General features: G+C 40.3%; 1 protein-coding gene and 1 pseudogene across 1 annotated transcript in view; one reads left to right on the top strand and one right to left on the bottom strand.

Moving 5' to 3' along the window:
- Nucleotides 1-422: 422 nt before the first annotated feature.
- Nucleotides 423-14,938, top strand: part of TMEM144 (transmembrane protein 144) — a 35,486-nt gene continuing 20,970 nt past the window's right edge. Inside the window, exons 1-4 of the mRNA XM_052654824.1 lie at nt 423-531; nt 3,368-3,490; nt 6,388-6,487; nt 8,507-8,587. Of these exons, the coding sequence (XP_052510784.1) occupies nt 423-531; nt 3,368-3,490; nt 6,388-6,487; nt 8,507-8,587 (413 nt within the window). The remainder of the gene's footprint in view (nt 532-3,367; nt 3,491-6,387; nt 6,488-8,506; nt 8,588-14,938) is intronic.
- Nucleotides 13,197-13,665, bottom strand: LOC128062369 (ubiquitin-40S ribosomal protein S27a-like; annotated as a pseudogene).

Genomic DNA, 14,938 nt, shown 5'->3' with positions numbered 1-14,938 from the left:
TAGAATTTTGGTCCACAAGTCTTCATTTACCAGTCTACCCACACAGGAGAATTTCTCTAAAATATCATACAAATTGTAGCCAGATCTTGGAAGAAGTTAGGTTTTTCAAACTCTGAAGACAAAGTTTGCTTTTTTTTTTTAATTTAGGTCAGTAGTCAGAAAATATTTGTTGGCAAAATAAAAGAAGAAAATGAATTAATGTGGGGTGTGGACATAAATTCATAATGTCCTAAGTTTTTAATCTAGATGAAGGACTCTTACCATACTTTTGAAAAACTGAATAGTATCATGTATTGATCATAACGTGCTCACAGATTCACAACTTCTTAATTATTTCATTTTTATTTCTTTTATATCAGAAGTTCTTGAAAAGAAGATCAAGTCAAAAGTGAACCAGCTTGCTCTTGGACAGCTCCAGAGCCATGAACAGTAATGCGACAGACCTCACCACTGGTTTCATCGCTTCTATTGTAGCCATCCTTTTATTTGGCTCAAACTTTGTACCTCTTAAAAAATATGAGACTGGAGATGGTAATTCTATTTTCTTCATTGTTAACCTTAGGTTAATTTTAAATATGAAGTTCACTGTTTAGGTCTTCTTTAAATGATGACTGTAAAAATGAATTTTGCTGTTCCAGATGCCAAGTGAATAGAGTTTAAAGCAGTTGATAATGCCCATGCCAGGTTATCCAAGTGCTAGTCAGTATAGGATAACCTTAATATTCTGTTTCATGGTGAAGCTAGGATGAAGGAAGCTTTTTAGCCATACCGGCTATGTTTATGGGCTTCCCTGGTGGCTCAGTGGTAAAGAATCCGCCTGCCAAGGCAGGAGACACAGATTCGACCCCTGATCTGAGAAAATCCACTGAAGAAGGAAATGGCAACCCACTGCAGTCTTCTTGCCTGTACAATCCTGTGGACAAAGGAGCTGAACAACTACAGCAACAAAAGCTATGTTTACAAAGGAAGAAAGTTAGTCAGTTCTGTAATAATACTTGCTTTTTAAAATCCAACACACATGATATAAAAGGAAGCAGTTTGCTCATAACACAAATTTTGTGCTTGCTCATACACAATTTTGACTGACAAACGTGAACATAGAAAACTGCACCCAGATGGATAAAGGTGCATAGCAATGCACAAAATGTGCTCACACCCTCTGCCCCAAACCACCACACCCATCCACATGTGGTGTTCAAACCCTCCCAACCTTTGCAAATAATTCATGGGCTGCAACACCTTTGACACTTATTTGCTTAAGTAAACTTCATGTCTTTTACAAGGTAAAGTGCAATATTTATTACAGAATTTGTGAATTTCTTAATCACTTAACCAGTATAAAGCTGTACTACCATTTTTTGTTAGGCTTTCTTTTAAAACAATTATTTTATCTATTTATTTTTGACAGCCCTCAGTCTTTGCTGCTGGGTAGGTTTTTCTATAGTTGCAGCAGTGGGGGCTACTCCTTGTTGCGGTGTGAGCGCTTCTCATTGCAGTGTTCTCCTTTGTGGAGCACAGGCTCCAGGGTGTGCAGGCTTCAGTAGTTGCAGCTCTTGGGCTCTAGAGCACAGTCTCAATAGTTGTGGCTGCTGCTGCTGTCGCTGCTGCTAAGTCACTTTAGTCGTGTCCGACTCTGTGCAGCCCCATAGACTGCAGCCCAGCAGGCTCCTCCATCCCTGGGATTCTCCAGGCAAGAACACTGGAGGGGGTTGCCGTTTCCTTCTCCAGTGCATGAAAGTGAAAAGTGAAAATGAAGTCACTCAGTCGTGTCCGACTCGTAGCAACCCCATGGACTGCAGCCTACCAGGCTCCTCCATCCATGGGATTTTCCAGGCAGGAGTACTGGAGTGGGTTGCCATTGCCTTCTCCTCAATAGTTGTGGAACACGGGCTAAATTGCTCCAAAGCATGTGGGGTCTTCCTGGACCAGGGATCAAACCTGTGTCTCTTGCATTGGCAGGCAGATTCTTTAGCATTGAACCATCAGGGAAGCCCTCCTATCTTTTGTAATACCTTTTTTTATGAAGTTTTCAAGTGTTGTGTCCTTAGTCCCATTTCCCCCATGAGCTCTGTGGGTTTTATCACATTATTTTACCTAGTGTAGTGATTTTTGAAACATATGTGTCACATTATCATAGAATTGACTGTAATGTGAATTCAGGGGAGGAGAAGTAATAGTTGTTTTCATCCACTTGCTTTTCCTATTAAAGCCAAGAAAAGGAATTGAGGATGTTATGGTGAAAGTCTGGTGAGAAGCATTATGTTCTCACCCCAATTTCTTATGTCTTTATACTACCTGAACAATAGAGTTGCAGAGCCTTTCCTTCCATAGCCTTTCTTCTTTTTCCCACTGGAGTCAGAACAGGAATGAAAAAGTACTAAAAGAACAAAAACGATGCTAAAGGGTAGAGAACCTGGCTTTCGAGCTTTTACAAGAACCATGTGATCCCGGGAAGCCTGATCAGCTCGTTTGTTCTGTTTCTGATTTGTAAAATGAAGGACTTATAAAATGAAGTTCCCTTTCATCTCTGTGTTCCTAATTTTAGAGGTTAGCAGATGTTTTTCTCTCCTCCACCATGAGATTGAGTAGAAATAAGCAAAAATCTTCCAATAGAGTCTGAAGTGCTATAAATACCATTGAGTTATAACAACCTTAGTATTTCTTCCAAGGTTGATGTTTCTGTGTCCTTTTAATCCCTGAACCTTCTTTCTGAGCCTCAGAAAGGTACAGATATACCCCATATCACCGCATGACCTTCCAGTAACTGACAGATAGCAGCCAAGAGCATAGGAAGGGGAGTAGAAAGGCTAATTCTCAGTCTGGAATGTCTGCCTCATCACAGACACTCAACTCCAAGAGCATGGATCCTACACGTGGCCGTAAAGGACTTTATGTTTATCTCAGAGTGACTCATATGATCTCCAAAGGTTCAAATTACTATTGTGCTATTCTGAAATTCTTAATGCCATTCTCTTTGGTCAGGAATGGCACAAAGTATGACATCTGAATAAAATTATATTGACTTGGTCTTGCCCTTACTCTTTGGCAGAAAATTCTTGATCCCTGTTAAGCAGGAATGCACAATGTAGAACTAGCTTTGGAGCCAAGTAAGGAATTCTAGTTTTACAAACTGTTAGCTATTTGGACAAGTTGCTTCATCTCAGATTTGTTTTCTCTGTCTCTGAACTAGGGTTAAGTATGATGCGTAGTAGTTACAGGTGTTATAATAGAGGTGTAAAGCATCTGGAATATAGGTATGCAATAAATTGTGACTGTTATTATAACATCTCATTGATATAGCACTAACTATAAGCACTAACTTTCTTATATCAGGTTGACCCCCTGACACTGATTTTTTTATTTCTAGGAATGTTTCTCCAGTGGGTACTTTGTGCTGCCATATGGTTGGTTGCCTTGGTGGTAAATCTGATACTACATTGCCCTAAATTTTGGCCTTTTGCAATGGTTGGGGGCTGCATTTGGGCAACAGGTAATGTATGATATAACTTATCCTTTAATCATTTGATACTATGATCATAATAGAAGGAAATGATGATAGATACTAGAAATTAATGATTTTGTGTCTTTCATTTATATGCTCCATAAATATTTTTGGTTCATATTTTTGACTCATATTTTTCCTGACACTTTCCTTTTAATGATTTCTTTCTTGTTCCTGCTAGAAAATTATAGCAAAATTATTATATTTATATTATTATATAAAATTATTATAGGAAAAATGTTTCACTTGCTATTTGTTCAAGCATAAGTGCTCTGCCCTTTCTCTAGCATGTTTATCAGAAAATACTTATTAAATAAGCCACTCTACTAATAGCATTTCTAGGACTTGTCCTTAAAAGTAGACAAACACAAACACAGTATCATTTCAAAAGCACTGGCAGAAAAACAAAGACAAACAAAAATCTTCCTTCTGTTGCCTTATCACTATTGCCTGAAATTTTATAACTAGAGTTTATGCCTTTGCTTGGCCTATCAGAAATATTTTTCATCTATTAATATAACCCCAGGAGAGTTTTCTTTTCTTTAACAAAGAAAATCAAGGATCTCTAAAGGTAATTTGATTAAAAGCAAATAGATGTTTAAATGTTAAAAACTTATTGAATGGCATTGAAACATGTATACTATCATGTAAGAATCGAATCTCCAGTCTATGTCCGATGCAGGATACAGCACGCTTGGGGCTGGTGCATGGTGATGACCCAGAGAGATGTAATGGGGAGGGAGGTGGGAGGGGGGTTCATGTTTGGGAACGCATGTACACCCGTGGTGGATTCATGTCAATGTATGGCAAAACCAATACAGTATTGTAAAGTAAAATAAAGTAAAAATAAAAATAAAAGAAAAAAATAGAAAAAAAAACCTTATTGGGCTCCTAATTAATTTAAATCTCTACAGAATTAAGTGATTTAGTGAAGATGATGAGTTGGAGGACAAAAGAGTTAAATTTGCACTGCTGCTGCTGCTGCTAAGTCGCTTCAGTCATGTCCAACTCTTTGCGACCCCATAGACGGCAGCCCACCAGGCTCCGCTGTCCCTGGGATTCTCCAGGCAAGAGTGCTGGAGTGGGTTGCCATTTCCTTGCTAGAGTTATAATTATTATACCTCATGTCTACTTTAGTACGATTGTGATCATCATTTTGAATAGGAGAGGGGAACAGAGAGACCAAGCATTCATCCTGCAGATCTTGACAGCCGCTGCAGTATTTATATTCAAACGGCTGTTCACCCTAGGAGTTGGTTGTTGTGGTTGTTCAGTCGTTCAGTTGTGTCTGTTTGCGATCCCATGGACTGCAGCATGTCAGGCTTCTCTGTCTTTCACCATCTCCTGAAGTTTACTCAAACTCATGTCCATTGAGTCGGTGATGCCATCCGACCATCTCATCCTCTGTTGTCCCCTTCTCCTCCTGCCTTCAATCTTTCCCAGCATCAGGGTCTTTTCTAATGAGTCAGGCTCTTAGCATCAGGTGGCCAAAGTATTGGAGCTTCAGCATCAGTCCTTCCAATGACTATTCAGAATTGATTTCCTTTAGGATGGACTGGTTTGATCTCCTTGCAGTCCAGGGAACTGTCAAGGGTCTTCTCCAATACCACAGTTCAAAAGCATCAGTCCTTCAGCCCTCGGGCTTCTTTATGGTCCAAGGAGTTGGTGGGAAAAGTTTAATTTGAAAACTGCTGCAGACTGGGATGATGTGGGTCACAGTACTGTTTTTGGATTGCTAAGTTGTGTCTGACTCTTTGGGACCCCATGAACAGCAGCCCACCAGGCTCCTGTGTCCTCCACTATCTTCTGGAGTTTGTTCAGATTCATGTCCATTGATGCAGTGATGCTATCTAACCATCTCACAGTGTAGGGCACAGTAGCTGACTGGATATGGTTAGTAGAGGAAGGGGAAGAGTTAACAGTGATGTAGGGATTTTATTGTAAGTGATTAGGAGAGTGACAATATCATTGACATGGATTAGGAGAAAAGGGAAAAGAACATGGATGAAAGGGAAAATGATGACTTCAGCTTGGAACCTTTTTAGTTTAAAGTTCCTAATATTCCCACAATGGGGGGACATCTGGTCGGTAATCTCTTATTGGCACTAAAGCTCTGGAGAAGGTCCAGGCTAGTGCTGGAAGCATGTGTCTCTAGCTGATAGCTGAAATCATGAAACTAGTCAAGTGCCCAAAGAATATAGCAAGAGGAGGAGTGTATTTTAGGGATAATTTTTAGAGGGTACCTCTGTCCAGATGGTATGATGAGAAAGAACAGCCAAAGAATGAGAGGAACAGGAGGGAAGCTGATGATGAAGGCATCTTGAAAACCAAGAAAGAAAACCTTTCAAGAGGATATTGATTGAGTCAGATAGCAGGTCAGGAACTGGGGGAAAAAAAAAATGACCATGACTTTGGTCCTGAGTGACCCTCAAGAGCACAAAGCACTGGCTGGGGCAATCCCAAAGACAAGTGAATGAGCATGAGAGAGCAAAGTCTGGGGCCATATTGAGCCAAGGACATCTGCCAATGATTGGTCTAGTTCCAGTCTAAGAGGATGGTCACCATTAATTTTATCATTGGCCAACTTCTGCAAAAAAAGTCATGATGGAGACGTACCCTAAAGATGAAGAACATTGGTGCAGTTAAGCAAAGAGCTAATTTAACATTTGCTTTGTAGGATTTTGCCCTAAGCCTGGCTCTTTTAGCAATCATAATCATGAGGTTAATGCCAAACATTGGTTGTTTTATTTTTAAAATGAGGAATTAGGCTTTACTAAGTTTGTCCAAATCCCATAAGCTTCATCTGAAGTTAAAACTAATTTAATTTATAAATAGATTTTCTGTATTGAAAAATAACACCTTTCTTCTGTATATTTCATCTACAGGTAACATAGCTGTTGTCCCAATTATCAAAACCATTGGTTTGGGCCTTGGAATCTTAATCTGGGGATCATTTAATGCCTTAACTGGATGGGCAAGCTCAAGGTAACACAAAACAGGGTGTTTTCAACTCAGATTCTCTTCACTCACATTCTGTGTAAAGCAAACAACTGATTCCTGCCCTCACAAAGGTCACTTCTTGTAAGACATACACGTAACATGTGCTACGTTGAATTGTTTGCCTTAATTCTAAAGAAGTGATCTAACACGCCAATCAAGATAAATAATTTTCTTTAGAGAATGAAATAGGGAGAAAGAAAGGGCATTGATATTTATTTTCCTTTTCTGTGTGTGACTGTTTTGTTTCATGTGTTGTACACATCATCATTCTAATCTTATTTCCACAAACAGATGAGGTAGGTGCTGTCTTAGAGGATAACTGACACGCGAAAAGATGAGTGACTTGTTGAAGGTCACAGAGCTAATGAGCCGAGTTCAAACCCAGGTCTAGTAGCTCTAGAGCCTATATTCTTCCCTTTAGGGTCTGAGCCAGGGTCAGCAAATCATCGCCCAGCTTCCACTTTGTAAATAAAATATTATTGGCACAGAGCCAAACACATCCATTTTAGGAACATTTACAGCATGGCTATTTTTACCCCATAAAGGCAGGGGTGAGCAGTTACCAGAGGCCATCCAGTCCACAAAGCCTAAAATATCTACTCTCTTGCCCTTTATGGGAAAGGTAGCCAACCCCTCAGCTCTAGAGTTGAGCTGTCAGATGCGGTTGCCACGAAACATGTGGCTGTGTATATTTAAATTCCTTAAAATGTGATAACATTAAGCATTCGGTTCCTCAGTGGTACTGGCCACATCTCAGTGCTCCATCACTGTATCCGGTTAGAAGCTGCCCTGTGCAACCATGGAACAGCCATGGAACATTAGAGAAGTCCTGTTGGACTGCACCACCCTCTGTCAGCTTTAAGATGAACATTCCAGTTGAGTTTGGGATGATCAATAGAAGGAGGATTTTATTCTAACCTTACTTTTCCAGCTCCTCTTCCTACTCAAAGCACTACAGCAACCTCAGTAATAATGAAACAAACTAACCTCCAAGACATTCTTTCCTGTCCTTTCTTCACCCCCAGTCTGCTGTTTTCTTCTTCTTCTTTTTGTCTCCATTTTTCTCATCCTTGGATGGTTCACAGTGAGTATTGGTAATGGTCACTGCAAGATCAAGGGATTAAAAACAGAATTTAAAGCAATGCCAAAGAGTAGAGATCTTTAACCAAATAGTCACTGAAGTTTACTTCAAATTCTGTACGAAATTGCAGTCAATTTATCAGCATTCAGTTAGCCACTTAACCTATTTTTTCTTATTTATTTCTTAGTCTTAGCGTGAAAAGGAGTTTTCTTTTAGACAAATACTTTTATGTATACTGATTCATTTAATCTTCATAAGAAACCTGTAATTAGGTATAATTATAGATAGAATTATCCCCATTTTAAACATGAGAAGTTGAGACACAATAAAGGGAGTTAACTTATCCAAGTCACAGTTAATAAATCATGGACCTAGGCTTTGAATCAGGAATCTAACCTTGAGTCCATGGCCTTAAACAGCGTGATGCGCACGTATTCAATTGCTTTTTTACAATTTGTTTATTTTATTGGACGATAATTGTTTCATAATGTTGCATTAGTTTTTGCTGTACAGAAAAGTGAATCAGTTATACCTACACATATATCCGCTTTTTTTAGATCGTTTTCCCATATAGGTCATTATAAAGCATTGAGTAGAGGTCCCTGTGCTGTATACAGCAGGCTCTCGTTAGTTACATGTGTTATACCTAGTGGTTATATATGTCAGTCCCAGCCTCCCAGTTCATCCCACCCCCTTCCACCTCTTGATGTGCATATGTTTGTTCTCTACCCCTGTGTGTCTATTTCTGCTTTGCAAAGAGTTCATCTGTATTGTTCCTCTGGATTCCACATATGCGCTAATATGCGATCTTTTATGGTATGTTACCTTCTGACTTCCTTCGCTCCGTGTGCCAGTCTCTAGGCCCATCCATGTCTCTGCAAACAGTGCAACATCTGCTTTGCTGTGACTCTCTCCGTTTCCAGGTTTGGCTGGTTTGGAATGAACGCAGAAGAAGTGGCAAAACCACTGCTCAATTATATTGGAGCTGGGCTGTCTGTAGTAAGGTACGTGGCCATGTGTCATCATTTAATTCTTCCTCCCAACATCAAGAACCATTTTTAAAGATCCTGATGTGTTTGCATTGTTTTATATCCACATCTCATCAATCAGCATGATTTTTTTCCTCAGATCCTTCATTTACATTGACAGCCATGACTTCAGAGGATAGAAAATGTCAGCTCTGGGGTCCGGAGCCCCAGCTTCACAGCTAGAAAGCTCCGAGACCCCGGGAAACTGTTCGGCTGTTGTCAAGCTCACTTTCATTATCTGTAATTTTCAGAAAGTCCTAAAACATGGCTCATAAATGAGGATCAAATGGCAGTTAATGTATTGAGTTGGCCAAAAAGCTCATTCAGATTTTCCCATATGCACTTATGGAAAAACCCAATGAACTTTTAGGCCAACCCAATATTTTGCAAACTAGAAAATCCTACATGAATCAGCTTTGTGCTGGCTTCCTGTTGCTCTGAAATAGCTACTGGTGCTCTCTTCTTATTTCATACAGATTCTTTGCCACTCAGTTTCTGCTTTCCCGTGGCCTCACTCCCATCTCCTCAGCCTGCTCAGATAAGCACACTCTCACCTGTGACAACACACACTTCTGTAGCTACCTCTTTGGGGATGTCTAGTTATAGTCACTGTATGAACGAGGGTGAAAGTGACTCTGAGTGTCTGCATGGCAGCGTTCAGTCCATAAAAATCATTGCTGAGTTAGGTCACCTTTGATTCACTCCCTTCTCCTCTCTAGACGCCGTCTATATTTCCTGTCAGTACCTCACATAATGGATAACACTGCCTGCGAAGATTTTAGTACTTTTTTATTCTTCAGGGAAAGAACACTATATTTCTTTTCCTCCTGTGGTGATGACTTTTACCCAGTCACATTCAGAAACAATCTCTTTGTCATTGAAATGTTGCCTTCAAGAGTGGTTCCAGGCCAATCAGAGAGGAAATAACATAGATTATTCTACAATAGCAGATTCTTGACATTTTTGGTTAGAGGCAATTTTGTGCATTTTGTACAATTCACATAGCATTCGAGCTTTGAATAGCTCTCTCAAAAACCATTTCTTTACTCCCTAGAATTGGAATGTGGCATGCTTTTATCTTGACTTAATGGTAATTTAAGACCAATTTACCCAGTCCATCAGACGTTGTTTTTTTTTTCCATATTCCTTCTTCCTTTAGAAAGTGTACATTCTTTGAAATGACAGATTATTCATGATTTACCACTTCCACCTGTGTGACCTTAATTTCTCTAAATCTTGGTTTCTTTGTCTGGAGATAAAGTGTGGATAATAATTGCACCAGCCTTATATGACATTTTGAGCATGAAATGAAATAAAATATGGTAGGCACGTAGCTAATACTCTATATGTTGGGTAATTTAAATTACAGCAGTCATTCTTTTGTTAGTAATTTTTGTATACTCAGTTACTCTCTCCTCTTTGGACCTGTGGTGTCCATCCCTGCAGTCAGCTAGTCAGAGTGCCTGGGGAGTCTCCCAGTTTGGCCTGCAGCTTGATCTGAGGCAGGGAGATGCAATGGTCTCTGCCTGTGGTGCATCCTGGCTCTCTTTTGTTGACCTAAAATAAATACTACACGGCCAGATCGTCCCCAGCGAAAATGGGTTTATTCGGGATAACAGAGAATTGCCATTCGGGGTCTGCAGCCATGACGAGCCAGTACCAGTCTCCCACATCAAGGGGAGGAGAATTCTGTAGAGGGGAGAATGAAGCTGGGAAGGCTGGAGTAAGCAAGGAGTGCATGGATTTTCCCTGACTGAGTCCTGGCCAGGAAGGAAGAGGCGCCTTTTCCTTTCTGTTGGCTCTACCGTCCTCACAGGGTGTGAGAAATTTCCTTTCCCTCTGTTTAATTAAAGGTTCTATTTATTTAAAAAATGTATGCTTTCCTAAGAGAAATTTATAAATTAGTTTATTCTGAGTGGAATTCACTGAAATACCTTGGAGTCTCATGGTCAGTATAAGGAAACTTGACATATGGTCATCTTGGTTTAGGATGTTGCTTTTCTTTTTAAAATTGCAGTGATTGCTTCAGTCCTCCTGACCATCATTTTTACAGGTTGCTTGGGTCAGGTCTAGCATTATATTTTTCCTACATAATATCTATTGTAAGGATCAGTCACTTTCCACGTTCGGACCACTCCAGGCATCCTAAGCAGCAGAGGATTTAACAGAGGGAATTGTTGACAAAAGTGTTACAAGGGCCAAAGGAGCAGAGGGAGGAAAGTGGCCTCACCAGAAGCCCCAGAGCCCCTGTTCCTGCTGGCGCTGTGGGGACAGACTCCCCTGTCCTGAGCTACTGCCACCAATGGAGCCCCCACGAAGGCAATATAGCGCCTCCCTACTTTTGCCTTATTCATGTGTCTCCTGCTGGCACAGCCAAAATGAAGCACAGTTTGGGAAAACATAGTTTTCAGTCTTCTGGGCTCCATGGTTCAGGAGAGAAGCGGAACTGATGCCAAGAAACAAAGTTAAGACACTCTTTTAGACATGCTTTAGTGAAGATCCAGGAGTCAGAATTCATAAAAAGACAGATCTCCTTTTCAGTTAAAAGCAGGCTCTGGATTATCCTTGAATCTGTCTCCATTCTTTACTTTCTTCACTTGTTTTCCTTGGAGAATGGCTCTATGAGGAAACCCAGGTCTTGGACTCCAGCCCCTACCTTTCTTCAGAGCTGTGGTCCTTACATGGGACTGTGGAGCAGGCTAGTCATCTTAAGGTACATGCTCTCTGGGCACCTCCTATTCCATTTCAGGTGGGGTTCCCTGTGGAAGGGGACCCTGCCAGGTCAGGAACAAGGCCAGGACTGTGCAAACCCTGGGCTGTTGCTTCCTTTCTCTTTGCCTGCAACATTTTCAATCAGAATTACTTTTCTTAGGGCTTCCCTGGTGGTCCAGTGGCTAATACTCTGTTCTTCCAATGCAGGGTGCACAGGTTCAGTCCCTGGTCAGGGAGCTAAGATTCCCACATCATGTATGTTCAAATAAATTAATTAATTTTAAAAGTACTGTCTTAAAAAGATGAATACTTTTCTTACTTTAGCCTTCCCTGAAAACTGATTTCTCTTCTTGCATTTCTTCTCTGCATGGAAGATATCAGTCACAGTCATCCAAATTCAGAAACTCGGGCTTATTTTTTTTTTCCTTTATAACCCCCCATATGTAATTCTGTAAAATTCTTTTTGAATGTTTCACAAGTTCCTCCCCTCCTTTGCCTTGGCCCCTTTCTATCTACTCACCTGTATACAGTTGTAAAAATCTCGCATCTCATTTCCCTAGTTCTGTTCTTTCCTTGGTCAGAATTACTTGCTTGTATCAGCTCTCAAATCAGGACATCACTCTTCTGTTTAAGAACCTCTGAAGGCTCCCCCCTGGATTCACAATAAGTCTGTTTCCTTAGTCTGGCACGTCCCCCATAGTTACAGATCTAGAGCTTCCTTCCAGCATGGTTTCTCCTGTGTTGTCACGTCATTGACCTGGAATTACTTATCACAGCATATCTGGCACTTCCCTCAGCCCCAAGAGCCCTTTCCTCTGTTTCATTGGCCACCCTGAAATTTCAGCTAAGATTTCCCATCTGATGATGTTTTCTTCTTCCTAAATTCCTACTGTATTTGCCCTTCCTTTATTGATATTATCCACATCCCCCAGGTCTGTTTTGTATTATTCACACAACCATCTTTATTCTTAAACCATGGGATCCTGAAGGACAAAGTCTGCTCTTTGTACCATCTCCCCCACCATCACTATCAGACAGTGCCTGACTCAGAATAAATGCTTGTTGAAATCAGTTGTCAGTGTAAATACACATGCACGTGAGTTTTCATAATAGAAAGTTGCGGATCTAGGGAAATTGGAAAGGTTGAAAATGTAGAAAAGCACCCTTGCCTGTAATATAATTGATTTTTTTTTCCTTTTTTTGCTTCCCATGCTTTTGACAAGATGTCTAGACTTTCTCATGGAACTTTGTGTTTGACAAACTGCACCAAGTTTTTTGCATCTGTAGCCCAGAAGACCACGTGATCTATTTACCTTTATGTTCATATTAATATATTGACATATATGATATACCTCATTACCTTGCCCTAACTTAGTGCCACCATATCCTCTCTTGACCTGACTTAGCTGGGATTCTTCTTTCTGACTTACCCATTTTGTGTCTAGTCACCCAGGCTCAGATGGCTGGCTTAGTCTTGATTTCTTTCATACGCTCAGCATCCTTCTCTTCCATCCAGTTTATAGTTAAATTCTCAACTGATTAACAAATTTTGAGCTTTTATCATGTGCCAATAAGTACCTTGAGAATTCTGTGACCATTTTTTTAAATTGTTTTTAATTATCAAAGACTATAATTATACACTATTGAGAAGTATAGACCAAAACATAATTATTGGAGGACAGTTGCTCATCACAGCTCTGTAAAGTGGGTCTCTCCCCATTTTTTAGATGAAAACAGTTGAAGGTCAGAGAGATTAACTGATTTGTTGGAAAGCTGTACAGGTGTTTGAAGAAGCATTCAAGGACTTTTCTCGGGATCCTTCAAGTATTTTTTTTTTTTATGTTAGCTCATATCTTTATTAACCAATATACAATTACTTGTTTTCTGGTTTGTTGAAACAATAGGTCAAACAACATTTGCCATAATAATGTCTGTCGAAATGACTGGCCATAAAAACTCCAGCACCACATTCATCTGAGGGACATTCATAAAAGGCGACTGATTTTGCCATTTTCATCCACCTTATAGTATTTCAGAACAGCCAGCTTAACCTTCTTTCTCTTATGCTTGTTCTTCTTGGGAGTGGTGTAAGACTTCTTCTTCCTTTTCTTAGCACCACCACGAAGTCTCAACAAAACATGAAGAGTGGACTCCTTTTGAATGTTGTAGTCAGACAGAGTACATCCATCTTTCAGTTGCTTGCCAGCAAAGATCAGTCTTTGCTGGTCAGGAGGAGCTCCTTCCTTACCCTGGACCTTGACCTTTACATTTTCTGTGGGATCCGAGGGCTCGACCTCAGGAGTGATGGTCTTCCCCGTCAGGGTCTTCACGAAAATCTGCATCTTGGCTGTCATTCCACCGCAGATGGCAGATCTGAAGCTCCTTCAAGTATTTCTAAGATATCATTCTCTATTGTTATTAGAAAACAGACTGGTCTATACAAAGTAGAAAGTTTTCATGGTAATTTTGTGGAGAAAATGCAAAGGTAGTGTCTTAATATTAGCTTTGTGAATTAACATATATATGAGCACACACATGTTTACATATTTAACAATTAAGATAGACAAGTACTTTGAGGACCTTGAAAGAGATAGAAAATGTCGTTCCTGTTCAATTTTCTATGGAATTGGAACATCTTTAGAGAAAAAAGATTGCACGGAAAATAGTCTGGATTGTGTGATGATGGTTCTCAGTGTTGCAGGAATTCAGAAAAGAGGAGGATTTGGGGAGGATTGGCTTGGGGAGAGCTCCCCTCTCACAGTCAGTAGTCACCTCTTCTGTAGTTTGGATAAGAGGTGAGAATATGGTATGCTCAGCTAAGGAAGGCTGGCAAGCAAGACATGAAAGCTTGGAGCAGGGACTGGTCAGAGAAAGAAGTCCATGGGGGAGTTGTGTTCAGGAAGGTTGGGTGTGGCATGAAGTAGAGAGCAATAAAAGGAGGACTTCCCAGGTGGTTCACTGGTTAAGATTCTGCTTGCCAGTGCAAGGGCACGATTCCATCTGTGATCTGGGAAGATCCTACATGCCAGATGGCAAATAGAGCTGTGCGTCAAAACTACTACTGAAGCCCACGTCCCTAGAGTCTGTGCTCTGCAACAGGAGAAGCCACTGCAATGAGAAACCCACACAGCACAACTAGCGAGAGTCTCTCTCACTTGCCACAACTAGGGAAAGCCCGCACACAGCAACAAAGACCCAGCACAGCCCAAGATAAATAAATAAACACATTTTTAAAAAATCAAAAGGAAACTTGAATTTCCTATGGGATGGAGTATGGAGCCAGTTAAGTGTATAAGGCAAGCAAGAGACTGAAGTAAGGAAGCCACTAGACATTTTTAATTTTTATACACATGATAGCATATCTGGGTGCCCAGTCTGCACCCACCTATCTATACAATTTCAGTCTATGTGTGCTTTGAAAACTTCTTATATTGCTTTCACTTTTGAGCCATGCAAGTGTTTTAAAAACAGAAATAGCAAAAGAATACTAGAGTTGTAACTTTCCTTCAGTTAATTAAATACTTTAACACATTTTAACATTTCTGCATAGTTTAAAAGTCAAGGTCATTGAGGTATTTATTACAAAGATGCTGGACATGAATAGTTAGTAAATTA

Source organism: Budorcas taxicolor, chromosome 17, assembly GCF_023091745.1.
Source record: "Budorcas taxicolor isolate Tak-1 chromosome 17, Takin1.1, whole genome shotgun sequence".
NCBI lineage: Eukaryota > Metazoa > Chordata > Mammalia > Artiodactyla > Bovidae > Budorcas > Budorcas taxicolor.
Note: the sequence above shows the minus strand (reverse complement) of the source record. Positions and strands in the feature narration are given on the sequence as shown.